General features: G+C 37.1%; 1 protein-coding gene across 1 annotated transcript in view; it reads left to right on the top strand.

Moving 5' to 3' along the window:
• Positions 1 to 1,508: 1,508 nt before the first annotated feature.
• The window catches only part of ASB5 (ankyrin repeat and SOCS box containing 5), a 66,453-nt gene continuing 40,788 nt past the window's right edge, over positions 1,509 to 27,173 (top strand). The window contains exons 1-2 of the mRNA XM_050792548.1: positions 1,509 to 1,527; positions 8,263 to 8,547. Coding sequence (XP_050648505.1) covers positions 8,352 to 8,547 — 196 coding nt within the window. The 5' untranslated portion in view covers positions 1,509 to 1,527; positions 8,263 to 8,351. The remainder of the gene's footprint in view (positions 1,528 to 8,262; positions 8,548 to 27,173) is intronic.

Below are 27,173 nucleotides of genomic sequence, written 5' to 3' on the forward strand. Positions count from 1 at the left end.
TAATAGAACTATTTTCCTGTTTTCATAGTTGAGAAAACAGGCTCAGAGGGATTAAGGAGCTTGCCCAAGTTCAAACAGCTCATAACTAGAGCAACTGGTTCTTCTGAAGACCTTGCCCTGCCTGCCTACCACATTCTGCTGACTTATCCTGATTAGCCTGGGACATACAGCGTGTCAGCTGCTAGATGCTCATCAGAGCAAATGTCGAGGCTTTAAGGTGGCCATGTAGTTTTTGTTGTCTTCATTTCCCTACTGGTACAACCTCAGTTAATTCACGGGTTGCATTAGGGTTACAGTAATATACAACAAAATGTATTTGCTGTTACTGTTCTTATTATCATTGCCACCATCACATCTTCAGGTAAGAGTTCCCAGTTCCAGAGCCTTGATTTCTTCAATCGGGAGCCGTGGATGCCAGCGTGGGATACGTTTTATTTCTAAAACCCAAAATATCTGCTGTTTTCCCAGGATATATCAAACTGTTGAGTAACTTTGTTATGGAGCCTGGGAAGAAGAAATTACTCAGAATATTTGTGATGTGTGTATTTCTTAAGAAGTTACGGCTGTCTTTCATACCATGGAGCAAAAAATACATCATTTGTTTTATATATAACGTTGGTTATGAATTCTGTTTGTAGAAATGGACATATTTCCTAATACCAGAGGGGGACTGATTGATCTCCATTATATAGCTACATGTCTACAGTAGGCAGTGAGTATAGTGTTATTGGAAGTTGGACATTTCACTAGACAAGCACACAGTAAAATTTCCGTGCCTGGCATGCAACAGATTCTAATTTAACTTAAATAACAAAGTAATAGTAATAATTACAATGTAACTAACATTTGTTGAACTCTTACAGTGCAGGCAAGTGAGTGCTTCACATGAATTACTGCATTTAAACCTCCCAACATGGGAAGTGGATACTTTTTCATGGAACTCTTTACAGGTAAGGAAGTGGAGGTGCAGGGAGCGTTACCAGATCGTCCAAGATTACACATCTGTGGTAGAGGAAATACTTGAACTTAGTTTATATTTTACTACACTGGATATGATATTTGAAATTAGAGCAAGGTTGAATATGTACTATCCTTTTCACATATTATTTTATCCCATTAAGCTTAACAAGGAAAAGATGAAGCCCAGCTCATTTTCTGTCTTCTGTACGCAGGTGGAGGAATAAATTCTGCCGCCTGCTTGCATGGCTGCCGCGGGGATGAAGGAGAGGGGACTCAGCCAGATGCTAAATTCTCAATTTCCAGGTTTATATTATTGCCTGCAAGTATGAAGATGGGAATATTACCAGCTAGTGCATGACTTGTGCTTATCTTGCTTTCTCCAGGATAGAAGCACCAGAGGCTAGCAGACACTAGCCAGAGACTGAGTGGTGGTCACCGGAGTGACTCCTGCGGCCCCAGAAGACGTGTGCTGAGGCTCCCCGTTGCTCATATTCTATGGGATCACAGGGAGCTGGGACATGGAAGCATGAAGAGTACTAAGTTGACTGTGTAAATTGCTGGAGAAAGGTGAACTATGTACTAGTGTTGCTCATGTTGTATAAAAAGTATTAAATTTATAAGTCTAATAAGAATATGTTTAAAATATAATTTTTCTCTAAAATTCATAATTGGAGTTAAAATAGATTTGAAATCCATGCACATAAGTCAGCTACTTATGTTGTTAAAGAAACTCTAATCTTAGATTCCTAAACGGGGTCCTCATAGATCCCAATTTTATTAGCCAATTGGCCATGTTCCAGGGTAAATGATATATTTTACCTGATAGAAGAAATGATCATTATTAATTCATACGTGTGTATAAGAATACTGATCAAATTGCTATGCTGGGCCTGATGCAGAGGCTTATGCCTATAATCCCAGCACTTTGGGAGGCTGAGACAGGCGGATCACCTGAGGTTAGGAGTTCGAGACCAGCCTGGCCAACATGGTGAAACCCTGTCTCTACTAAAAAACACAAAAATTAGCCAGGCATGGTGGCATGTGCCTGTGATCCCAGCTACTTAGGAGGCTGAGGCAGGAGAATCACTTGAACCCGGGAGGTGGAGGCTGCAGTGAGCCCAGATAGTGCCACTGCGCCACTGCACTCCAGCCTGGGTGACAGAGTGAGACTCCATCTCAAAAAAAAAAAAAAAATTGCTATGCTGGAAGTACTGGAAAGATCACTGTGGCATTATTTCACTTCTAATGTGATCCCATACTTTGGATCTTCAAAATGATGTCATTGAAAGTTTTCCCTTTCAATAGTCTTTTAAATATGTGGTTAGTTAAAATGAGATTGTTAGAACAAATTCTTAATCATAGAAGATTTGGGTGAGACACATCAGCTTCGGCCCAGTAACGTACTCCACTATTCAGCCAAAGGCTATTTATAACCCACACGGGGCACAAATGTACACTGTAGATCACAGGGTGTGGCTACCTCGGAGGACAGTGGTTAAACCAGGCAATTATCAATGTTTCAACACTAACATCTGAATAATAATCTGAGAGGCACTGCAGGGCAAAAAACCTGGGTTGGAATCTCAGTGCTTCCACTTCAAGATGTATAATCTTGTGCAAATTCCTTACCTTCTTTCAGTCTCTGTTTCTTCATCTGTTGTACAGTAGGGATAATGATACCCACTTCATAACTTCTCTTTATAAGGACTCCAGAAAATATAAATACACCAGGGTTTGTTTTTTTTTTTTCCCCCATACAAGTGAGAGAGGCCTTCAATTCAAGTTGATTTGATTAACAACAGCAAAAATGACTTTATTACTTCGTATTACTGTCAAATCTATATTACTGTCAGATTAGCTACTTCAGGTGCAACTAACTAGATCCAGGTGCTCAAATGAAGGTACTGTGATGCTGCCTTTCCAAATCTCAGCAGTGCTTTTCTTTTTATTGGCTTAATTCCTAGGCGAGCTATTTCTTTACTGTCAATTATACCTCCAGCATCTTTAGGCTTAGATCTTGCTATCTTAGCCTTCCCTGCAGAGGATGAGTGCTTTTTCCAAAACTCCAGCAGAAGTCCCGGAAATATCTTTCTTGGCTAGTTTTGGTCAAGTATCCTTCTTTCTCTAGAGCCAGGAGATCAAGTACATGGACTTATGTTGGGCAAGATATGATCCTTCAAAGAAATGCTGGGTTTACAAGAAAAGAAAAAACCAAATTCCCAACATTTCATTCTAATAAACTCTGTAGAAAATTGCTTGGCATATAGTAAGAATTTTAATGATTTTAAGAAATCTATTTTTTAAACTCTTATATATGCAGAACTACCAGCTTTCAGCCAAGTTTTTCTGGACAACATATACATGAATAAAGCTCATTTAACCTGAAGCAATTTCTAGTTAGGGCAGATCTCAATATGTGATGTTTGATGTAACTCAATTTTTAGGATAAAGGCTATTCTGTGTTTTGGGGAAAGCTAGTGAATTTTTCCAAAGAGCCTGGATGCAATCTAAGTTAGTGACCCTTTTTGTGGCTAAATACCTTTTTTGTGGATTATCATAATGCTAGCAGAAATTACTCTTTTATGGCAAGAGACCAAACAAACACAGGAATTTCCCCCCAAGTAGGATAGTCCAACAAAATAGCTCTCACCCAAACTTTCCCCAGCCAACACTATAAATAATAATAATTTGATAATTATAATCTCTAAGAGAGTTTATCCTGCATCAATAATTATGGTTATCTCATAGAAACCTGAGACATCAGTGTCTATAGTTCTGCTGTGAATATATTAATTGTCTATGACAAAAGCATTATGTCATAATATCTACGTCTGCATCAGGAGTTATGAAAATGTGTTTTGCCTTTTTAAAGTATCTATTTCCATTAGTGCAGCTTGGGGGTAAGTGAAGATAAACAGGATATACTGAATGGAGATAAGGCTAAATTTGGTTTTTCATTCCCTTTAAGGAATTCAGTTTGAAGTGTAAACACTGCTGTTTTCATTTCAAATTCTCATGTATTCTGAACATCTAGGGGCTTCATTTGCCTTTATTTTTTCTCATGAGATTTCACAAAACAAACAAAAAAAGAGGATTATGTTTTCAGTAGTGTTTTAAATGCAATAGTGAATAGATTACCGTGACAACTTGCATAATTTTTTCTCTTTCATCAGCCATCATTGGCCTTCAAATTTATGGGTAAATGACCTTTCTGAGTTTGTATTCACTGCATACAAATAATCCTCAGTAACCTGTTCTAGGGCTAGGAACCTGTGTGCCATTATGCTGAACATTAGCAACCTTACTGTTTGAAATGTGTCCCTGTGGTTTTGTTTTTTGGAATATTAGGAATAAAAAAAGTCAATTAGAGCCTTTAGATATCTACCAGAGAATTAAAAATTACATTTTTTTAAAGGGTGGGCCCAGTGGCTCATGCCTGTAGTCCCAGCTACTACAGAGGCTGAGGTGGGAGGAATGCTTGAGCCTGGGAGGTCGAGGCTGCAGTGAACTGTCATCATGACACTGCACTCCAGCCTGGGTGACAGAGCAAGACCCTGCCTCAAAAAAAAAAAAAAAGTCATCGAAAGTGGGTCACTATATTTCCCCTCTGTTAAGATTTAGCAACTGGAAAGCACTAGAAATAGGCACTTTTTTTTATATCCCGTTGATATTTTCCATCTAATAGCTTGGATCAATACTGTAGCTAAGTCAAAACAGTTTAGTCCCATAATCTCTAGACGCAAAATTCCCTCTTTTATGAAAATTTAAAGGCTATCTGGTTATATTTGAAAGTCATTTTCCTATTCAACTTCTGAGTGACATGAAACTAAGTCCCTAAAGCACAGCAACAATTCATATAGTACCCTGGGACACTGAAGAGAAGAGTGAGCAAGAGACTCAAAAAGAGGAAGGTGGGGAGTCCCAGGGGGCGGCTGTACAGTCTCTTCTCTGATACCTGCATGGAGGTGAGAAAAAGAGGCACCTAGAAAGGTGACAGCAGGAGGAAAGCCAGGGAGCCCTTGTTCTTCAGGAGTTGCTGTGAGGATCATTCCCTTAACACTGATGTCCTGATTCCCACTCCATTATTTTATTAAAATACTGAGTTGAAGGTCATCAGTGAACTTCTGGCCAGACTCAACTTACTTTCCTTTATCCTCATCCTTTTATTAGGTTGGTGAAAAAGTAACTGCGATTTTTGCCATTAAAAGCAATTGCAAAAACCGCAATTACTTTTACACCAACCTAATAGTTCTTAATCATTGGACCCTGCCTTGAACACTCAGTGTTTTTTAATGTACTAACTCTCAACTACCTTACTTGACTTTCTCTCTGTTGTTTTAGTGGAAACCACTCACCAACACATAGCTTTGAATAGTCCAACAGTATTAGCCCCTCTCTCTTTATTCCCACTTAGTAAGCGCACACAAAGTTCCGTCTTATTTAATCGTCGTAGCATGTATGCAGCTTACTGGAGTAATTGGGTTCCCGATCACATATAATTTTGTATGATCTCTTGTGTGTGTGTCGGGGGCGGGGGCCGTATGTGTGTGCGTCTGTGAATCTGTGTGACTGTCTCAGTCTCTGTATGTATGAGTCGTATTTGCTCAATCAGATTGTAAGTGCTTAAAAATAGAAAATTTTAGAGGCAACTTGAGCATGTATTTTATGTTCAAATAGTGCTGTTCTTTATAATGAACTTTTATAGGTCTCTAAAGCTCTCTGAGCCCAACTTTTCTCATCTTTAAAATGTGAATAATAATATCCACCCCTAAGATGAAATAAATTCATAAATAAATATATGCATGTAGCATCCAGTATACTCTCAATAAATGATTTTTCCTATGTTTTAACTTTTCTCACATCACCCATTCTAGTAATATAATGTTGAGTTCAGTTTCAACATTTTAGTTTGACTGATTCATCGAAGCTAACAAGATCAGGAAAGTTGTGACGTACTGAGCTAATCAATTAGATCTTGCTACCACAGTCTTTCAACGTGGTATATTATAAAAACATTTATCTCAGTAAGTCACTTCAATGACTAATCAATATTTTATTTTCCTGAGGAAATGAAAATGCCAGGAAAATAGATGCACAATACTTTTAATGTGGTTATGTGTCTTTTAAATATTAACAGATTTGTTCATAGTGTTATTTGGAAGGATTTATAATATGAAAAATACAGCATCTAATTTCCACTTGAAGAATTCATATGCTATGAGTTATTTTATTTGGGTTTAATTTTTATTTAGTAATTAACAGACTCAGAGATGGTAAAATTTGCTGAGGGAAAGTATACCAACAGAACATACAAATGGGAATCAAGTAATTCATAAAAACAAAGCCAGATGTCTTGACATAAAATCCTAAATATTATACTGTAGTTTTTTGTACTAGTAAAACTAGATGTATTTAAACTTAATGCACCGATGATTCCAGCCTTAGTGAAATGAAAATGTTGCTTAGCCCCAAAGAATCCAGGCTTCTGATTAGCTCATGCAAAGACAATTATTTGTAATAGCACTTACTGGTAGAGAGAAAGGACTGAAACCTTAGATGGGCACGAAGACGTGACTAAGGCGGGTTTTATTTCTGATCCTGAAGCATTGAAGGGGAAGTCTGCAGTGACTCAGAGCACTGTGATGGCCCAGCTGTCCACGGACATACCTCTCTAGTGTGGAGTCAGGCATCACCATGCCAGAGGGAGGACTCACCATAGAAGCATCAGCATGTATTGACTCAACTGACACAGTCTTACCGGTAGTGAAAGAGAGGAACATTTTGTTAATCTTCTATTTGAAGTTAATTTTCACTGATTTCGAAAGCACATATTGAAATGGCACACTGGGTCTAATTAGTGTCTGCCTAGCCAGTATTCTGCCTCTGAAAATGATACTAGGGGCCATTTTCATAAGAAGCTTGGTAATTTCTTTCTAATATATAGATCTAATTATTATTATTATTTTTTCTGAGAGCCATTCATTTACTGGGGAAAGAAGCAGCCTGCTTTATTTGACATATTTATTTTACAGCCATTTCTCCTGTGTTGGAATGCATCAGGCAAATCTGTCCAATCAGTTAACATACTCAGCATAAAATGGATACACCAAGGGAGAGAAGCACACAACACTTACTAGTATGACCAGTCATAGGTACGCTCCTTATTCCAAGAACGGACACTTCTATTTTCTTACGGTTGTTATTTTTTGTTCTTTTGGAACTTCTCAAATGAATTAGGCAGCAAATACCACAATCAACAGGCCCCAAACCCGGTCATAGAAATATGTAACTAAATTCCCTGTAAGAAATGATATTTAGTATTTTGGCATATCATTTTTGGCTTAAATGCCAAAATATTGCTGTTCTATGTCATTTTCTTAATAATTTATTCTATTTCTCTTTTAAAATATGACTTGCCTAAGGATACCTATATACAGACGCATTTCATTAATGAATAAAACATATTGGGGTTAGCAAAGATTATAGCCCTAAAAAGTATATTGTTTTCCTTGGTTTTGGACAGTCTTGATGAAATGCATGTTTACCTGATAATCCTTCTGGATATGTCTTTTCTGACACCTCCCTCCCAGGATTACATGCTTCCTCTTTCTGCTCCCTTAATAACTGTTTTCACCTGCTTTATATTTACCTGATTTCTTTTCCATTTCCTCTGCTAGACTCTGAGTTCCTTGTGGCAGGGACCATTCTACTTGTCTTTGTCTTTTCAAAATCTAGCAAAGTGTTTGACACATACCAAGTTCTTAAAAACTGTCCATTGGATGAAGGAACCGTGTTAAGTTATTAATCTGTGATGTTCCAGTGTCATGACTTGTAAGAAAAATGTTTATTTCTAAAACAGTAAAAACAAAATAATTGGTTAATCTGATGAGTAGTCATTAAGATACACACCATGGACTGTTTACTGATTTAGCTCATGGTCTACAAATAGTACAGTACCATTTTAAAGCCTTAAATGATAGACAACTTTACCTGATGTTATGAATATCATTTATATTAACAATGGGAACCCCATACACTGTCTTCAAATTGTTCTTGATAACTAAATATATCAGACGGAAAGGATATGCTTATATACTTCACTATCTGGATTTTGAAATTTGGAGCACAGAGGTGGAGTATCATTTTATATTGAGAATGGAAAGTCAGGAGACTTGCGACACGTGATGCAATTGCTTCCATGGAATATTTTCAGACCAATAGGAGTTTGCGAAGAACTTTTACGGACTGTATAAATATTTTGAGCTGTAGGCATCATTACCAGCTGATATTTTCTTTCCTCAGGACCAGCTGTTCAGGAGCATCCCGGACGAGAGCCAGGCACATTTGAGACTTGGATCCAACTAAAGACAGCCCCAGATTCTTCTGCAGCAATGTCGGTGTTGGAAGAAAATCGGCCATTTGCTCAACAATTATCCAATGTCTACTTTACAATACTTTCGCTGTTCTGTTTTAAGCTTTTTGTGAAAATCAGCCTTGCCATCCTCAGTCATTTCTACATTGTGAAAGGCAACCGCAAGGAAGCGGCAAGGATAGCAGCTGAATTTTATGGAGTAACCCAAGGACAAGGTATGTTTGTGATAATCCTCTCTTGTTTCAAGTGGAGTTTAACTTTCATTTGATCCATAATTACATGTTTTCTTTTTAGACTGCTTCAAGGTAAATATGTTATAAACTTTTGTTAAGGGAAATACTTATAACTCACTTCATGGCTTTATAAAGAGGAAAATTACTTTTTTTATGTCAACGTTCGGGTTAAAATCAAGGTATCATTGCAAAAGAGATTAAGGGAGACATACGATATATATAATAGGAATATATATATAATAGGAATATATATATATATATTCCTATGAAGAAACATTTTAAAACGTTAAACATTTTATTTGCCAAGTCATAGTATTAGAGATTAGTTTTAGAAGTAATTGATTGCACTTCAGTCATCCTCTAATGTGTACCTGGATTGTATAATTTTAAATCAAATCTTTAGTTATATGTAAAATAATTGTTATTAAAAAGAGGGGATTTCAAAATTTGGTTTCTCAGAACTTTAATAAGATAACCATTTGACTCTAAAATAAAGCACACACAAAAAGAAGATTGATGGTATGTATTTTTCTGATGGAGTTGTTATTGCTCAGCTCAGTTTGTAAAAAATTGATTATAAAAGGATAGAAACATAATTAATAAATTTTATATGTGTGCAGCCAAGTGCATCCATGTTCTTTAGAAGAAATTGTGGTATGAAACCAAATGAGAAACAATATTACCCGTAGACTTCAAAAGGTTGTAAAACCATTTAGGTTCTATTGGATCGATACTCTAAAAAGTAAAAATGATTCATATGGCAGGCTTTAAAGTGCCATTTTTTAATTCTCTCAGTCTTCAGATTCATTTCTGATTTGAAAATCAATAGGCATGTATGAATATTTATAGCCCAAATACCTCCAAAACAACTTAAATTGTCAGAATTGAAATTTACTGTCACACAATTTAAACATGTAAACTTGAAAGAAAAATCACTTAGAGTAGAAAGCTTGCCTTCTTAAAATCCATGTTCCTACATTTTTCAATGTGGGATGCGCCTCATTTTAAAATCTAGGTTACTCTATTGTTACATGGAAAGTTGAGTGAGGGTGGAAAATCTTTTTTAGTGTATGAGGTAGATAATGAGTACATTTTTCCTGAGGAAGATTGCAATTTTGCAATATGAGGAATTGATGTTCTCATTCAAAATGAGGAAAATTTAAATGTTCATAAGAATCTCTTATAGGGAAGATAAAATCTCAAGTAAATAGGCAGTATTTAACCCTTTACCTACCACCTCTGCCTTAGAACAGAGAGAACTATATTTTATGTATTTATTTATTTTCCTGGAGACTGGGGCTCACATTGTTGCCCGGGCTGGAGTGTAGTGGCTCAATTCTCACTGTATCATTGAACTCCTAGGCTCAAGGGATCATCTGGCCTTAGCCTCCTAAGTAGCTAGGACACACAACCGTGCCTGGCTAATTTTATTCTTTGCAGAGACAGAGTCTCAACATTGTCCACCTCAAGTGTGGTCTCAAACTCCTGGGCTCAAGCGATCCTCCTGCCTCAGACTCAGAAAACTCTGGAATTACAGGTGTGAGCCTCCGTGCCAGACCTGAACTGTATTGAAATGTGACATATACACTATGTGATTCATCTGTACTAAAAAATTTAGTTGGCAAGGGGAATATTTGTATACAAAACAGCAAACATAGAAAATTAAATTTTAAAACAAAAGTCATATTTGCAGATATATGAGTAAACAGCTTACATGATCGTAAGGTGGTAAAATTTACCCTCACGGGCAGCCTGTTGCACATTACTTCATGATCAGATCTTGTCTATGTGTTATGAGAATTGCTTTACATTGACACATGAAATATTGCCTAAACAGAAGAAACTTTTTTGTGGTTGAAAAGGGTTTTAGAGGGGGCCATGGAAGCTCCTTTTTGTACATGTTTTCAAATAAAAAGAAACATCCCCTCATTAGACAGATCTTAGTGTACTTACACTGGGAAATCATGGGAGTATATGCACTGGTTTCCACGTGCCCATATACTTTTAGGATTCTATTTTAAAATAAATTAGAACTCTAGGATTTTTTGTCTCAAGAAGGAAAGAAGAAAGGAAATCGATATCAATTAATAGGAGACACTTTTCCTGGAAATATAAAATGGAAGCAAAGTTTTTAAAATTTTGTTTTGTGTTATTTTTAATATTAGAACTATTTAACAAAAATTTCCCCTCTAATATCATGCATTAATCTGTATATGAAACAATACAGTATAATATTATAATTTTTATTCAATGTAAGCATAATTTGTTTCCAATTTTATTTTAACATTAAGAGAACAAATCAGGTACCTTATAAAACTCTTTCTTAATCTTCTACTTCTAAGCATTCATTCTTGCTTGCCCAGGAAAATTATTACTTTCTCCATTTTAACATAGTTTTTTTGTTATTTACTATAAGTAAATTATTTTTAAGTTCTGTTTGTGTCTTTATAGGTCACTAATTAGGCTTAATTATCTGTGTTTAATCCAGCAATTTCCTCCTTCCCAGGAGAGATTATCACCTTCATTCCCCTTTGAATTGGGTTTCTCATTCCTACTTTCAAGGCTTAGCCAGACTGCTCCCCAACATTTCTGATGTGGAGTTGCCAAATTCCATGAAATAAGAGATGGTGTGTATATTTTCATGTCTTTCATAATCACAGAAGACCCTGTTGACAACATTCTGGATGCCCTCCCCATGAGCAGTAGTACTTTGGTGAGAAATAAAAGGAACTGTTAACTTTCTTAGATATTATTGCCAATCAGCTGATTGTATTAGACAAATATCTGGGGGGTTTTTTTTTGTTTGTTTTTTAAAAGCTCTTTCCTATCAGGCTTGAGACCAAGGTATGATTACCTATGAGAATGCTGAAAAGCTAAATGGTATCTAAAATAGCTTAAGATATTTCCTTCTTGATCCTTTTGCTATTTCGTTAAACTTTACAAATCTATCTTTTCATCTCTAAAGGCTTTTATCCTCCTCATCATCATATTGCAGGGGTCTATTCTTTGCTTTGCTTTTTTGTATAACTACCTCCTATATCATCCTTGCTGCTAAGTGTTCTGATTACAGTCTTTGTATATCAGAGGCCTAGTCTATTCCTAAAGCTAACTCTAGACTTTGAAACTGACAGGGAGACTACCAGGCTTTGAAGGCTATATTGTAATATTAAACAGTGTACAGAGAGAATGAGGATGTGGAGAAATGCATTAATTTGGTGAAATCATACCAAAGGCCTAGAAGAAGCCATTAACTACTTGACTCCCAAAGATACTTCAAGAGGCATCTCTTCTCTTCTGTTAAGGGCACTACTTTTCAAGTTCTGTGTTAGACTCTGAAGAAGTTTAGCAGTTTTTGCTACAAATGGACAGGACAAGTTCTAAGCATTGATTTTTTTGAGCACCCTTGATATCAAGACACTGAGGATACAGTATACATAAAAGGCAAAATGTATTGTTCTCATCCTTAAGTTTATATTCTAATTGAGGAGATAGGATATCTACAGATAATAGTCACTTTCCAAAATACTCACTGCCAAATGACTTTAAAGAATGAATGGGTCATTTTCCAATTGTACTTTCAGAGATATCTTCAAAGAGGAGGCAGATCTTGAGGTGACTCCAGGAATGAGCGAGGCGTGGATTTATGGGTGCACATGGACTGTTGGGAGTCAGTAGATTTGGCTGGAGTGGAGAGTTCATGCAGTAGAAAAGTAATAATAAGTTGGGCCCAGATGTAAAGGAAGTTGAATGCCATGCTAAACAATTCAGACTTAACTTTGAAGGCAGCAGGCATCATTGAAAGTTTTTCATATGAAAGAAGGTGGGAAAATAAAAAAGGGTATGTATTAAACCATAATTTAAAGTATATCTCTATAGTAATATTCTCTGGAGTTGGATGAGACAGATTTGAAATAAGTTGACCGGTTAGGACCTTGCCGTGTGGAGATGAGGACCTAGACTAGTTTGGTAATGGTGGTATGGACAGAAAACAAAGAATAACAACAAAAAATAAACAAAGAAAAAGAAAAGAAGAAAGAAAGAATGTGATGGTACCTGTAAATAGCATTCAAATAGCCTTTAAATTGGCAGAAAGAGCAAATGTTACCTTAGAGTAACATTTTAACATATTATTTTTTTCATTTTAACATAGCTTTTTCTCCCAGAGTTAGATAGTAACATGTCAATCAGAAGATTGATTAGCCACACAGGTCAAGTCTGCAGCCTCCAGCCAAGGCCACCCCTTGAAAGTGAACCCTTAGAGCTTGCTGAGTCTGGTAGGTTACATACCTATCCCTACTGGGAAATATCAATGTAAATCAGGAAGTAACAGAATTATAATCTGATTTCTAGTCTTGCATTTGATTTATTTAATGTATTCTTTTCGTTCCAAATTTTATTTTTAAGCACCAAGCCTTCTGATTATGACTTGGCTCCAATCTCAATCTGCCCACAGAAAGAAAATGTGCCAACTTGCCCTCAGGACTGTTTTAGTCCATCTGGCATTTGTAGGTCTTGTTGCAAATTAATACATTTGCATCTTGATATCAATCAACAGTACTTTGTGTTTGTGGAGTTGTAAGTCCATTTCTGAGACATACATTTGCTCCAGACTTGCTGACAGATTTCTGAGCCTGCAAGGTAATGGACCAAATTTTGGATTGTGGAAAATTCCTCAAGATAACGTGTCTCTGAGGCTGCTTGAGAAACAATCTGGTGACACCCAAGCTCTTCAGGTGCTCCTTTCACGGTTGAGATTTTATGTAGAATACACAACACATGTAAAATCATCGTATGGAATATTTATGCTTGTGATTTCATAAGTTTTATTTTAGGGTTGCCATTAATCATGAATTTTTTTTTGTCGAGTCTGTGGTAGACACTTGGAAATAGGACATAGTATAAATGTGTGACCTTAAGCTGAATGGCAGGTGAACTTAGCATTTTGGAGAATAGCATAACCTGGATAGGAAAAGCAGCTAGAATTTGATGTAATATCTTTTTTTCTCCATAAATAAACTCCATCCTAGGTTTAAAACCAACTTTAGGAATTTAGCTTTACAGCCAGTGCTAGCAATAGAAGCAGTAGTATTCTTTATACCTGTTTCTGAGGAGCAACTTATTTCATGTGACTTTTGGTGCTGCTGGTTACCTGTGCACGAGATTAGTTATCTTAGGGACATTCTGAGAATTACAGCAAAGAATCTGTAGTGAATCTGTAGGATGACTTATTAATAATATCTTTATTATATAAAGGTAAATATTATCAATATGTGGAAGTTTTTGGACACATTTTCTATACGTAGGTGGAACAACTCCAGAGAATAATAACTGGAATTGATAGAACTGTTCTTGTATGACAAAATACATGGCATTATACTCAAAAGTGCTACTACTTTTTTTTTTTCAAAGAGGTTCTAATTTTGTCCAAGCGCTACTTTTTCAGAAATGCCTGAACACTTTTGTGGAAGAAACCACTATAATCCTGCAAATTAAAAATGAAATCTGGGAACAAAGTTCCAAGTTTAGAAAAGACTTTGTCAAATTTTAACGTATTAATGCTTTTCCTCTCCTTCTGTTCCTTATTCATTTTGTGTTGCTATAAAGGAATAGCTGAGGCTGGGGAAAGAAAACAGGTTTATTTAGCTAATGCATGTGCAGAGATCACATCGTAAGAGAGGACTCAAGAGAGAGAATGGGGGCAGGTGTGTGTGCTTTTCAACAACCAGAACTCTCAGAAACTAATAGAGTGAGAACTCACTCAGCACCAAGGGAGGGAGGGCAAGCATTAATGTATCCATGAGGGATCCATCCCCATAACCCAAACATCTTCCATTAGACTGTACACCTCCAACATTGAGGATCAAATTTTCACATGAGGTTTGGAGGGGACAAATATCCAAACCATAGCACTTAATAACTTTATATTTGGAGAAATGCATACATTTTTTAAATAAAAAAAAATTGACATTGGTGGTGATAGTTTAGGAGGGATCAGTTTTCCTAGGAATATTCTTATATCTTTTGTTCATCTCTTCCTTCCTTTAATCATTCAATTACTTGCACATTTATTACTTACAACATAATGTACTTGCCCAACACTTATTTATGTATCTACCAGGTCAAAAGGCATTGTGCTAGACACTAAGGATAAACTACAGAAACTAACCACTGTCTTTCCCAACAGTGTACACAGTTTAGTGGAAGAAAGATGGATAAGCAAGTAATTTTAAAACATGGAAAATGCTATTTTACAAGATTAAAGAAGGTGCTATGGGAAGGTGCTATACAGAGAAATATATGTAGAGCTAAGAATAGTTCTGCCTAGGATATGCCAGTTACACAGAAGCTGTACTAACAATATACACATTCTCTCACACAACTAAGCATGCATCCTTATTCTCAATGCTCAAAAGCTTCCCAGTTCCCCACTTTCACTTCCTACCAACTTTTTCACTTCTCAGTTTGCTATTTCGGACTAATGTATCTCTTACCTAAAGCTTTATCTTAGACTCAGAGTTTTGTTGTTAAAAGAATTTACTTTTAGGAAGGACACAAGTATGCTTTGTGAAAAATGAAAAGTATTTTGATGAAAAAATTTCAAAATGGATTTTGTATACTTTGACAGGGGACGTTGATATTGTCAACGTTTTAAAATTTTTTACATAGTCAGGATAGTAAAGGAATGAAAACTAGGTCTTAACTTTCTGCTTCTTAATTTACTACCTCTTTTAGAAGACAGTGAATTAGTAAAATAAGCTATTTTTTCTTATTCATTGCCATAACTGCTATAGCTTTGAATGTAGCTTAGTTGAATAAATTCTGGGATATCTACTCTCTTCCTAGCACAATATTGTGTACTGCATGCACATATACCAATATATCTATAATATATATAGTATTTAATACCTATAATACATAACTAATACATAATAAATATAAATGCATACTATAACATGTATATAATTTCTATATTATATATGTGCATATGTTTACCATGTGTGATATATGAGTAAAAGCAGAAGACTTGGATGAGTGGAGTCAAACACTGCAGAAGCAAATATAAAATGGAGCCAAACAAGCCTGTTTCATCTGGAGCAAAGGTGGAAGTATAAATGTGAGGGATGAAGAAATATAAGTTGAGTGGTTGATGCTAATGGGAAAAATAAACACACATCTCGAATCATACATCTAAAAGTCAGAAGTTCTTTTAGGAACTTTCTGATGCCTTACAGGATTCAGCATATGAAAAAGGGTTGCTAGCTAATGATGGCAATAATTATCACCATACATATTTTACAAAATACTCGGTATAATGATTTAATATGTCATTATGTGTGTTTCATGAAGTACATCGCAGAGAAGATGGAGTACCTCCGCAACACTGACTCAGCCCTGCACATCCTCAGAGTGGCTCCATGGTAATTCTGTGGATTTGGGCAACAATTTTAGCAATTAAGCCCATTTTCTAAACTGCAGAGGAGAGAAGAACAATTATCCCCAGTGACAGATAAACCATGTCATTAAAAGCAGGTAAAGTATTTGGAACACCTCTTCCTCCAAAGCCACCCTCAAATAATTTTTAAAAAATCAAAAGAAAGCAAGCATTTGCTTACGAGTGATGTAGGACTTTTCTCATTTCTGGCCGGCGCAGTGGCTCACGCCTGTAATCCCAGCACTTTGGGAGGCTGAGGTGGGTAGATCGCGAGGTCAGGAGATCGAGACCATCCTGGCCAACAAGGTGAAACCCCGTCTCTACTAAAAATACAAGAATTAGCTGGGCGTTGCGGCACGTGCCTGTAATCCCAGCTGAGGCAGGAGAATTGCTTGAACCTGGGAGGCGGAGGTTGCAGTAAGCCAAGATTGCACCACTGAACTGTAGCCTGGCAACAGAGCTAGACTCCATCTCAAAAACAAACAAACAAACAGCAACAACAACAACAACAAAACAACAACAACAAAGCAAAGCATTATCAGCGGCATAGGGAACAAGTCATTTATTCTTTCCAGCCATCCCTTAGCAATGCTACAAAGCAGACCTTTGGCTTTTTAGACTGGAATTGCCCAAAGAATATCATGGCAGGGAGGGAGAGGCTTAAAGAGTTTCATAAATTGTTAAATTAATACTGAAAGAATCTTCCAGGTGGTCTGTGATTAAACAAGTCCACTCTGTGAAATTTAGGTTAAAGATGAACATATATTAGATGATTTTTTTCTCAATCCTCATCCTATAGTTCCTCATTGGTTACTATGGAAAAGGATTTAAAAAATCTGCCTTATATATTTAAGATAGATTAATATCCCATATTTAAGGTAGATTTAAGATTTTTCTAGAAGGCCCTCGGGGGCTGAGAAGCTAGGGTGGTGTGAGGGGACAAGGTCCCCATGGGTCCCCTTCCCCCTTTTGAACAGTACAACTCGGCTTTCATAAATCTTCATAAGTTGGGCTTTAAAACAGTAATAATCTTTTTCTGCAAAGAAAGGGATAAAATAATTTTTAAAACTAGACGGTCCCAGTTTATGGAAAATATTATTTGTTACACATATCTTTACAGAAGCTAACCATCTGATAATATGAGTCATAACTGAGTCTCCTTTCCAAATTCTTTCCTAGGGATTAGATGAGCAGCAAACATTTGGGGCCTGTCAGGCATGTACATAACTATGTGAAACGGCAGGAAGGCATCCTCTCTCTATCAGGACGGCTAAAATTTCCATGCCACCAGTACCCACTGAGTAAAATAGAAACCTTCAGAAATACATATACTCTTTCCAGAAGGCTTAGAGTCTTAAACTATGGGTAGAGTACAAACAAACTGAAATTCAACACCAAAATGCCATTCGTGTTTTTAAATAGAAGCGCTGGCTCACCTCAACTGTCAAGTGTGCAGCGTGATTTAAGTGAAAGCTGACAATGATAAAATTTAAGTTAAGGCCCATCCGTTGGAAATCTGCTCTTCACCGTCATAACACCGCAAAGTCCCTTGTTAGTGAATTGAATCAGGTGAGGCTGCCAAAGTGAGAAAGGAAGCAATCCTTCTTCTAAAGCAGTCTCAAGACTTCTTCTAAAGCAGACTCAACGCACTAGTCATTATTAGAACTGTTAAATAATGACATTGGAAACAGCGGTGACTTTGGTAGTGACTCAACCCCTCAGTAGCAACCAAATACATCTTTGTTTAGCCACTGAGGAGATTTATGTGCACTTATGTTTTCCAAATTCTACTTCATTCACTAGAGAAATGGTGTTTCCATCATTCATCAAGTAAAAGTAATAGTTCATTTTTAGAATGAAATGATGCACCTAATGAATTCTTGAATTTGGAAGTTTTGTGTCTCACTTCCATCTTGACCTGTCAACTAGAATCATGCATTTGGAAAAGGAAAAAGTGCTAATTCTTTAGAGCTCAAATACGCAGGTCGCAGATCTGTTGCATCCAGGAAAGGATAAATACTTCATTTTAACTCCAAGAACTAAAAGAAAAGGAGTAAAATGAAAACGTAAGCATCTCTCTCCTTCTCTCTCTCCCACCCACCACAGTAATGATGAAAATGCTCAAGTAGAATCTAGTATAGGAGCTAAGTTTTCTGGGTACTTACCATTACTCAAATAAACCAACAAAACAAGACTGGCTCTGGCTGGAGAAAAAAAAAAAAAAACCTTTACTGAACATTAAGTCCCAAAGTAATAGTTGCCTATCTAATTGGTGTGACATTCCAAGAATGTGAAAAGAAATCTGTTTAAGTAAGCTTAGTATTTGGAGTCTACTGAAACTGATGATAGTATTTTTTTGAAAAAGCATTTTTATTTGTATTTATGAAACTTAATTGAATTCAGTGATTGAGATTTTGTAGGTTTAAAGCTCCATTTTAGAAAGCATATACAAAATGACTACAAACCTGGTTCTATAGCATTATAATGAATATTCTATTACTTTTGAAAGACAATGTTTTTAAGTAGAAGAAAAAAAGCTATGTACTTTATAATTAACCTAAGGGTCGTGAGACAAACCTGTGATTTTTGCCAAGTACTTGACTAGAGACTGAATTTTAATGGGCTACAAGAAAGGTAGATCAGTCAAAACTGCTTTTATTATGGAGAAGAAAATTTCAATTTACTAGACGAAAGTCACTTGGTCCTTGAAATAACTCTCAATGGCATGCAGGAAAAACACTGCCTTGGATATTGAAGGAAGTCAGCAAATCGTTGTAGAATGAATAAAAGACCTTAAAAAAAGAGAAAATGGAGGTTAAAAATCCGTTGCATACTGCACAATGTTTGACCCAGACATAAATTGTTCTGTCGTGTTTGTAGCATTTTTCTAGCTGTGTGATCTCAAGAAAGTCACTTAACATCTATAGATCTCAGTTTAATGGAGGTATTGATACTACTTGAGGGGATTAGCAGAAATCTTATATGAGATATAATTTATTACCTTAATCACTTACCACAGTGTCTGGTGTAAAGTCAGCACTCTATAGATGTTAGCTTTCTATATCATACTTTTTTAAAAAATTCAAAAACAGGCTAGAATTGCCCACAGTTTAGTAACACAGGAAAGCATCAATAGGAAAATACAGTAACATTCTAATAAATTAACTGTGTTTGCCAAACAGTTGCTATAAGCACATACTATAATACCATGACCTTTCTACTAAGCAGGTGCTCTACCCCAGAATCATATTAGCTCTTTAGGTAGATCGTTTCAGAGGTCAGCTTTATTTGTCTGCCAATATCACAATTCATTGAAGTTCTGAAGAGCTTAGTTAGTTGTCATTTTTTTCGGGTAGTAACTGGAGTAAACAGAATTCCAACCCAGATTCCCCCTCCACTCCATGGTCTTTCTCACTGAATAATCACAGGGTGAGTGGCAAAATCAAAGCCTCGTGTGTGTGAGGTCTCTGTGCCATCCATGCGCCTTGTCGACTGGCCCTTTCTATACAAAAGGAAAGATATTGTAGAACTATAACTATTTTAAAAGATAAAAATACAAAGCTTGCCCAAAATAAGCCATTTATTTTATGCCTTTAAGACTCAAGGTATGTTTTTTGCAGATGCTCCCTCTGATACAAAGGAAAGTAAGACATTCTGAGCCGTTCCATAGGATTGGAGCAAAGTAATGCAGAGTTTGGCTAGTGTGACCAGGAGCCAGGCAGAATGTTAAGGTTAGGGAGGCTCGCTCAGAGTTGGAAGTTTTAAAATTACTTGCAGAAATTTCTTCTACAATCTTATTCTGTTGAGAAGGCTAGTTCAGAGTTGGGAGTTTTAAAATTACTTGCAGAAATTTCTTCTACAGTCTTATTCTGTCCAAGAAACTTTTCTTGACAGAAATTCTTCAAACAGAAATGTTTTCCTGGGCGCATTTGGTCAAATACCTAGTCATGGCTGTCCTGTGGGAAAGCCTGGGTTGCTCTGAAAGAATTCTGTGATGAGTTACATAACAGCATGTAGCAATGGCAAGTCTTGGCAAATTCTTGGCTCTCCCTTATAGTCAGTGCCATAGAAAGAGTCAAAGCTGCTTCATTAACCTCCAGCACACAACAAAGCACCAGATAGTAACGTCCTGTGCCAAACCATCCTTCTTAAAAGCCTCTTGTCCTTTTATTTTCTTTTCTCATAATCCCTGGCAGCTGAAAGGGAAAGACAAAATCTAATGACAACATTCACAACAAAGAACTGAGTCAGCTAGTTCAGGGATTTTCCTGTCTTCCTTTATTTTCTCTGCTGCTTTCTGCTAGCTGGTCTCTTCAGGAAGTAACCAAAACATAGTTTTTCTTTTCTCTTTTTTCTTTTTCTTTTTTTCTTGGAGTGCAGTGGTGTGATCGTGGCTCACTGCAACCTCTGCCTCAGCCTCAAGCAGTCCTCCCACCTCAGCGCCCCATGTAGCTGGGACTACAAGTGCAAGCAACCATGCCCAGCTAATTTTTGTAGTTTTTGTAGAAACGGGTTTCACCATGTTGCCCAGGCTGGTCTCAGACTCCCGAGGTCAAGCCTATCAACTGCTTTGGCCTCCCAAGTGCTAGGATTACAGGCATGAGCCACCACGCCTGGCAAAACATGGTTTTCCGTGTCATATCTTACAGAAAGTATTTTTCCTTATGAGAAAAAAGAAAAACAAACCATTTAAAAATAAGCAGAGTATATTTGGAAATAAAGATGTGGAATTATCTCATAGAGTCATTGAAAGACCTCAAACTTGAACTCGTATTTTCAATTATCTGGAGCCTTATGCACAGGTTTACAAAGTATCCATCCTAGAACTGAGGCTTCCAGGAACACCTGTGCCTTTACCAGGCCATTGCAAAGTCTGTCTGAAGGTGGCTAAGCCTCCAGTGAGAAAATAATAAAATGCAAATAATGATTTTTGTATTCTCTCTTCACTATGAGACCATTATACCATAAATGTTAACAATCGGGAACAAAATTATAATCAAAACAGTAGGAAAATTAATACTCTTAGTTGCAAGATCTGAGATGCTAGCTTTCTCCTATGTGATGTATGGGCAGGTGTGAATCTCAGCCTCAAGTCAGAAATGAGGTTTTACTACTCAACGCTTGGCAGGAATATGATGAAGGACAAAGAACTCTCTCAAAATGGAATATCTTATGGTGAACTGCAAACTTGAGAGTAATGTTTTTGAGTAACACAGCCATATACGGCAGCCCCTAGAATGTTTAGGACATAGCTCAGTCTTGCTAGTCTCTAAGAGACTCTTAAGGAATAATGTTAATAATACAATAATGACCTTTTGTTCTCTGAGATTATAGAAATCCAGTTCTGCTTGATAATACCAGAATAGTAGTGTTCTAACAGAATTGCTATTTTTCTTTCTTTTTGAAAATAATTTCAACCTTTATTTTAGATTCAGGGGATACAGGTTTGTTACCTGGGTATGTTGTATGATGCCGAGGTTTGGGTTACAATTGATCTCATCACCCAGGTACTGAACATAATACCCAGTAGTCAGTTTTTCAAGCCATACCCCCATCTCTGTCTCCCTCTCTAGTAGTCCCCAATGTCTATTGCTGCCATCTTTATGTCCATGAGAACACATTGTTTAGCTCCAACTTATAAGTGACAACATGCAGCATTTAGTTTTCTGTTCCTGCATTAAGTTGCTTAGGATGGCCTCCTGCTGCATCCATGTTGCTGCAAAGGACATGATTTTGTTCTTTTTTATGGCTGTGTAGTATTCCATGATGTGTATGTACCATATACTCTTTATCCAATCCACTGTTGATGGGCATCTAGGTTTAATCCACATATTTACTTTTGTGAATAGTGCTGTGATGAATATACTAAGTGCATGTGCCTTTTTGTTAGAACAATTTCTTTTAGGTATATACCCAGTAATGGGATTGCTAGATTGAATGGTAGTTCAACTCTTAGTTCTTTGAGAAATCTCCAAACTGCTTTCCACAGCAGCTGAATTAATTCACATTTCTACCAACGTTGTATGACCATTCTCATTTCTCCACAGTTTCCCCAGCATCTGTTGTTTTTTGACTTTTAAATAACAACTCTTCTGACCAATGTGAGATGGTATCTCATTGTGGTTTTTTGTTTTTGTTTTTGTTTTTTGTTTGTTTGTTTGTTTGTTTGTTTTGAGATGGAGTCTTGCTCTGTCACCCAAGCTGGAGTGCAGTGGCGCGATCTTGGCTCACTGCAACCTCCACCTCCTGGGTTCAGGTGATTCTCCTGCCTCAGCCTCCTGAGTAGCTGGGATTACAGATGCGTGCCATCACACCAGGCTAATTTTTGTATTTTTAGTAGAGATGGGGTTTCACCATGTTGGTCAGGCTGATCTCAAACACCTGACCTTTTGACCCACCCACCTCACTCTCCCAAAGTGCTGGGATTACAGACATGAGCCACCGCACCTGGCCCTCATTGTGGTTTTGATTTGCATTTCTCTGATGATTAGTGATGTGGAGCATTTTTTCATATATTTGTTGGCCACTTGTATGTCTTCTTTTGAGAAGTGTCTGTTCATGTCTTTAGCCCATTTTCTAATGGGGTTTTTGTTTTTTTCTTGTTGAATTAAGTTCCTTATAGATTCTGGACATTAGACCTTTTTGTTAGATGCAAAGTTTGTGAATATCTTCTTCCATTCTGTAGGTCACTTGTTTACTCTGTTAATAGTTTCTTCTGCTGTGCAAAACTTTAGTTCCATTTGTCTTTTTTTTTTTTTGCAAATGCTTTTGAGGGCTTAGTCATAAATTCTTTCACAAGACTGATGTCCAGAATGGTGTTTCCTAGGTTTTATTCTAGGATTCTTATAGTTTGAGGATCTACATTTAAATCTTTAATCTATTTTGAATTAATTTTTGTATATGGTGTAAGGAAGGGGTCCAGTTTCATTTTTCTGCATATAGCTAGATAGCTATTCCAGAACCATTTATTGAATAGGGAGTCCTTTCCCCATTGTTATTTTTGTCAACTTTGTTGACGATCAGAGGGCCGTAGGTCTGCAGCATTATTTCTGCACTCTCTATTCTGTTCCATTGGTCTATGTATTTGTTTTTGCACCACTACCATGCTGTTTCAGTTACTGTAGTCTTAGAGTATAGTTTGAATTCTGGTAATGTGATGCCTCTGGCTTTGTTCTTTTTGCTTAGGATTGCTGTGGCTATTCAGGCTCTTTTTTGGTTCCATAATTCCATCTTACTTTTATAATAGGTTTTTCTAGTTCGGTGAAAAATGATGTTGCTGATTTGGTAGAAGTAACACTGAATCTGTAAACCTCTTTGGGCAGTATGGCCATTTTAATGATACTGCTTTTTCCCATCCAAGAGCATGGGATTTTTTTTGCTTGGATCATCTCTGATGACTTTCAGCAGTGTTTTGTGGTTCTCCTCACAGAGATCTTTCACCCCCTTGGTTAGATATATTCCTAAGTATTTTGTTGTTGTTGTTGCAGCTGTTGTAAATGTAAAACGTTAGCTATTGTAAATCAAGACTGTGTTCTTGATTGGGCTCTCAGCTTGAGTGTTATTGGTGTATATAAATGCTACTTATTTTTGTACATTAATTTTGTATCCTGAAACTTTACTGAAGATGTTTATCAGTTCCAGGAGACCTTTGCTTGAGTTCTTGGGTTTTCTAAGAAAAGAATCACATCATCAGCAAAGAGAGATAGTTCAATGACTTCTATTTGGATACCTTTTATTTCTTTCTCTTGCCTGATTGCTCTGGCAAGGACTTTCAATATTATAGGAATAGGAGTAATGAGGGTGGGCATCATTGTCTTATTCCAGTTCTCAGCAGGAATGCTTCCAGTTTTTGCCTGTTCAGTATGAACTATTTTTCAAACTAGCTAAATCCTAGGTTCTGTAAAAGCTATGTTTGAAACTTGGTAAAATACCAGTCAAAAAGTTTACCAGAATGTGTGCACAGTTGTACTTATAAATTGTGTATAAAAGAGCTTTTAGGAAACCACTGAATTTTGTCCTTTGGAAATAGACAATCTGTATTTTATAAATGTATATTTTTTTATAGACTACATTTTTTAAAATTGAAGTGTATCTGTGAGTTGTTTTTCCAGTATACATTATGTGGTTAATATTTGAAGACAGGAGACAATGAGAAATGGAAAAAAGTAAACATCCTCTTCAACATAAAGTCAGTCTCATGTTTCTCGAAGTTTTGTAATTGCACTTAATACATGTGGATAGCTAGTCTCTTTTGACGGTTTCTTTTCCTAGGCTTTGACCTGAACATGCCCTACCTCACACTTTAATGTAATGACAATACATTATATTTTGGCTATAATTCACAAACTTTTCACACATGCCATAATCCTCATAACTGTGCCCTACATAAGGTAATGGTATTATGTTATGCTTCCTTTGTAGAGAAGAAATAAGGCTTTAAACTGCAGAGGCATTTGCTCAAGGTTATTGATCTTAGAGGAAAGTAAAAATGTGAGCCCTGGTCTTCTGACATTGCTTCTGACATCACGCATTCTTACCATTTGTGAGATTTTGTTTCTTTATGTTATGAAACAGGCAGTGTCCTTTGTCCAGAGCTAATATCTGTATTGGGTTGCAGTCTGTCTTTCAGAGTCTTTGTACCAACCCCAGCAAGACGTGGATTATCTTAATATTTTCTGTGTGGCTTTTTCCCCATCTTCATGGCAGCCTAAACAAACTCAATACTGACCATTTCATCGAGTCAATATCATTACTAGCTTGTATGCCATATGAAGACAGATTGATTTCATCTTCAGAATTTAGATAAATGCCAGCACATGGCAGTTTCTTAATGAATAGTCATGGAAAGGAGAATAAAAGGAGGAAGGAAAAAGGAAAGGAGAAAGTGAGGGAACTCAAACTTAAGTGAATGGAATTTGTCACCATTTTCAATGCAGGATGTTACCTGTTCTAATTGTCCCTATCTGAATGTTGTGGGCGCATGTGCACTGAATAAGTGTTAATGGATATTGATTCTGGAGTTAATTTTCAAAGAACAAGTGAAGACAGAAAATCAATACTGTCCAAAGTTGAATCTATAAGAAATACCTTTCATTCCTTCTTCTTAATCAGACGTATTGTGCCTTTTCCCAATTTCTTTTAGCTTCATAAAATTGGCATTAGAACACCACTCCTGCATGCTCTGCCAAATAAAAATATTTTATATGCTTCCCTATTTTTTTTCTTTTCTTTTTTTTTTTTTTTTTTTTTTTTTTTTTGAGAAAAGGTCTTGCTCTGTCACCCAGGTTGGAGTGCAGTGCTGCGTGCGATCATAGCTCACTGCAGCCTAAAGCTCCTGGACTCAATCGATCCTCCTGCCTGAGCCTCCTGAGTAGCTGGGTCTACAGGTGTGTGCCACCACGCCTGGCTAATTTTTGTATTTTTTGTGGAGATGGGGTCTAGCCATGTTGCTTGTCCAGGATGGTCTGGAATTCCTGGGCTTAAGTGATCCTCCTGCCTCCGCCTCCCAAAATCCTGGGATTACAGATGTGAGCAATCATGCTGGTCCTATGTGTTTCTTTTTAACTAGAATCAGTTAATGGCTGCTAATGTATTCAAGTATCTTTTTCATGTCTTATTAACTTGAAGGTCACTTTCCTTTAAGTAAAGAACACTGCTTTTTCACCTTTCGATTCTCCACTTTTAACTGAATACATTTTTAATCTTAATATTTTAAACTTTCTGAGCCAATATTCAAAAAAAATTTTTTTTTTTTTTAAGGAGACAGAGTCTCACTTTGTCACCCAGGCTGGAGTGCAGTGGTGCGATCTTGGCTCACTGCAACCTCCGCTTCCTGGGTTCAAGCGATTCTCCTGTCTCAGCCTCCTGAGTAGTGGGATTACAGGCACGTGCCACCACGCCTGGCTAATTTTTGTATTTTTAGTAGAGACGGGGTTTCGCTATGTTGGCTAGGCTGGTCTCAAACTCCTGACCTCAAGTGATCCGCCTGCCTTGGCCTCCCAAAGTGCTGAGATTATAGATGTGAGCCACTGCAACTGGCCCAAACATTATTAAACATTGTTTCTTTGTGTATTTAAGATTGAATGCTCAATATGGTACCTCAAAGTGTGTGTGGCAAACAGAAAACATCGCAGACACCAGATATGGGAACTATAACTGACAAGGAGATTACTCTCTGTTTTCTCTCAAGCAGACCAGAAAATTATCAAGTGTTAGATGGTGTCACAGGAAGGGCTGTGACTAATATAAAACTGAGAATCAGTACCTGCTGAAAACAGCCACTCTGGACTTTAGATCTTCACCCTTACAGATACTCTGCATGGATGCTTATGTCCTAAATCCTTTATATCTGTTTTAGTTAACAAAGGTAAGAATAGTTAAACAAAAAATAGAAATCTTGCTTTTGTGCATGCACACAACTGGCTTATTCATACATAGGCTACTAGAGGATTCTGACAGGAGGGATGATCTGTCTCCAGCGATGGGAAATCTATTTTCCTGCTGTCACTGTAAAGCAAGGAAAAGAGAAGGAAGCAGCTCCCATAGTGAGTGAGGTCTCCTGTTTGGAGACAGTTGGACAAAGGCATAGTATCTGCAGGACACCCGCTGTGCTGCCAGCATGGACGGGATGACACCTTGGCATGTAAAACTGGAGTTGAGGCCAGCACATCTGGGACTCCTGACTTTCTGTGCTTTCTGCTCTGAAGACATACTTCCGCAAATATGTTTGATTTTCATTAAAAGTATCAACACAAAACACCCTAACTGCCGTCAGAGCCTAAACCTCCCATGAGCATGAGTAAATGGTTAAGTGGTGATAAAACTATCTGTGGCTAGAGCCGTGGGGAGGAGAAGGATTATGTGTAAAATGGTTCTTACATTAAGTCCTTGTCCATGGTGCAGATCAGATTTTCTCCTCGGCAGCTGTTGTCCTCAGACTAGAGAACACAGATTGTTGATTTCATTCCTTGTGTGGATTTGTGACCCTTTGAAAATTTCAAGCTGGCAGTTGGTAGATAGAACAGTGTGAACAAAGCGGGTAAAAAGAATGCAAGGACCAGAAAAGTGACATTTTATAAGAATAGTAAATGCCCAGTTCTTACATACATGCCAGGAACTGTTTTAAACAAGTACCATTATAAACTCATTTAATCTTTACGAAAACCTTATGATGTAG

Source organism: Macaca thibetana, chromosome 5, assembly GCF_024542745.1.
Source record: "Macaca thibetana thibetana isolate TM-01 chromosome 5, ASM2454274v1, whole genome shotgun sequence".
In the NCBI taxonomy this organism is placed as follows: domain Eukaryota; kingdom Metazoa; phylum Chordata; class Mammalia; order Primates; family Cercopithecidae; genus Macaca; species Macaca thibetana.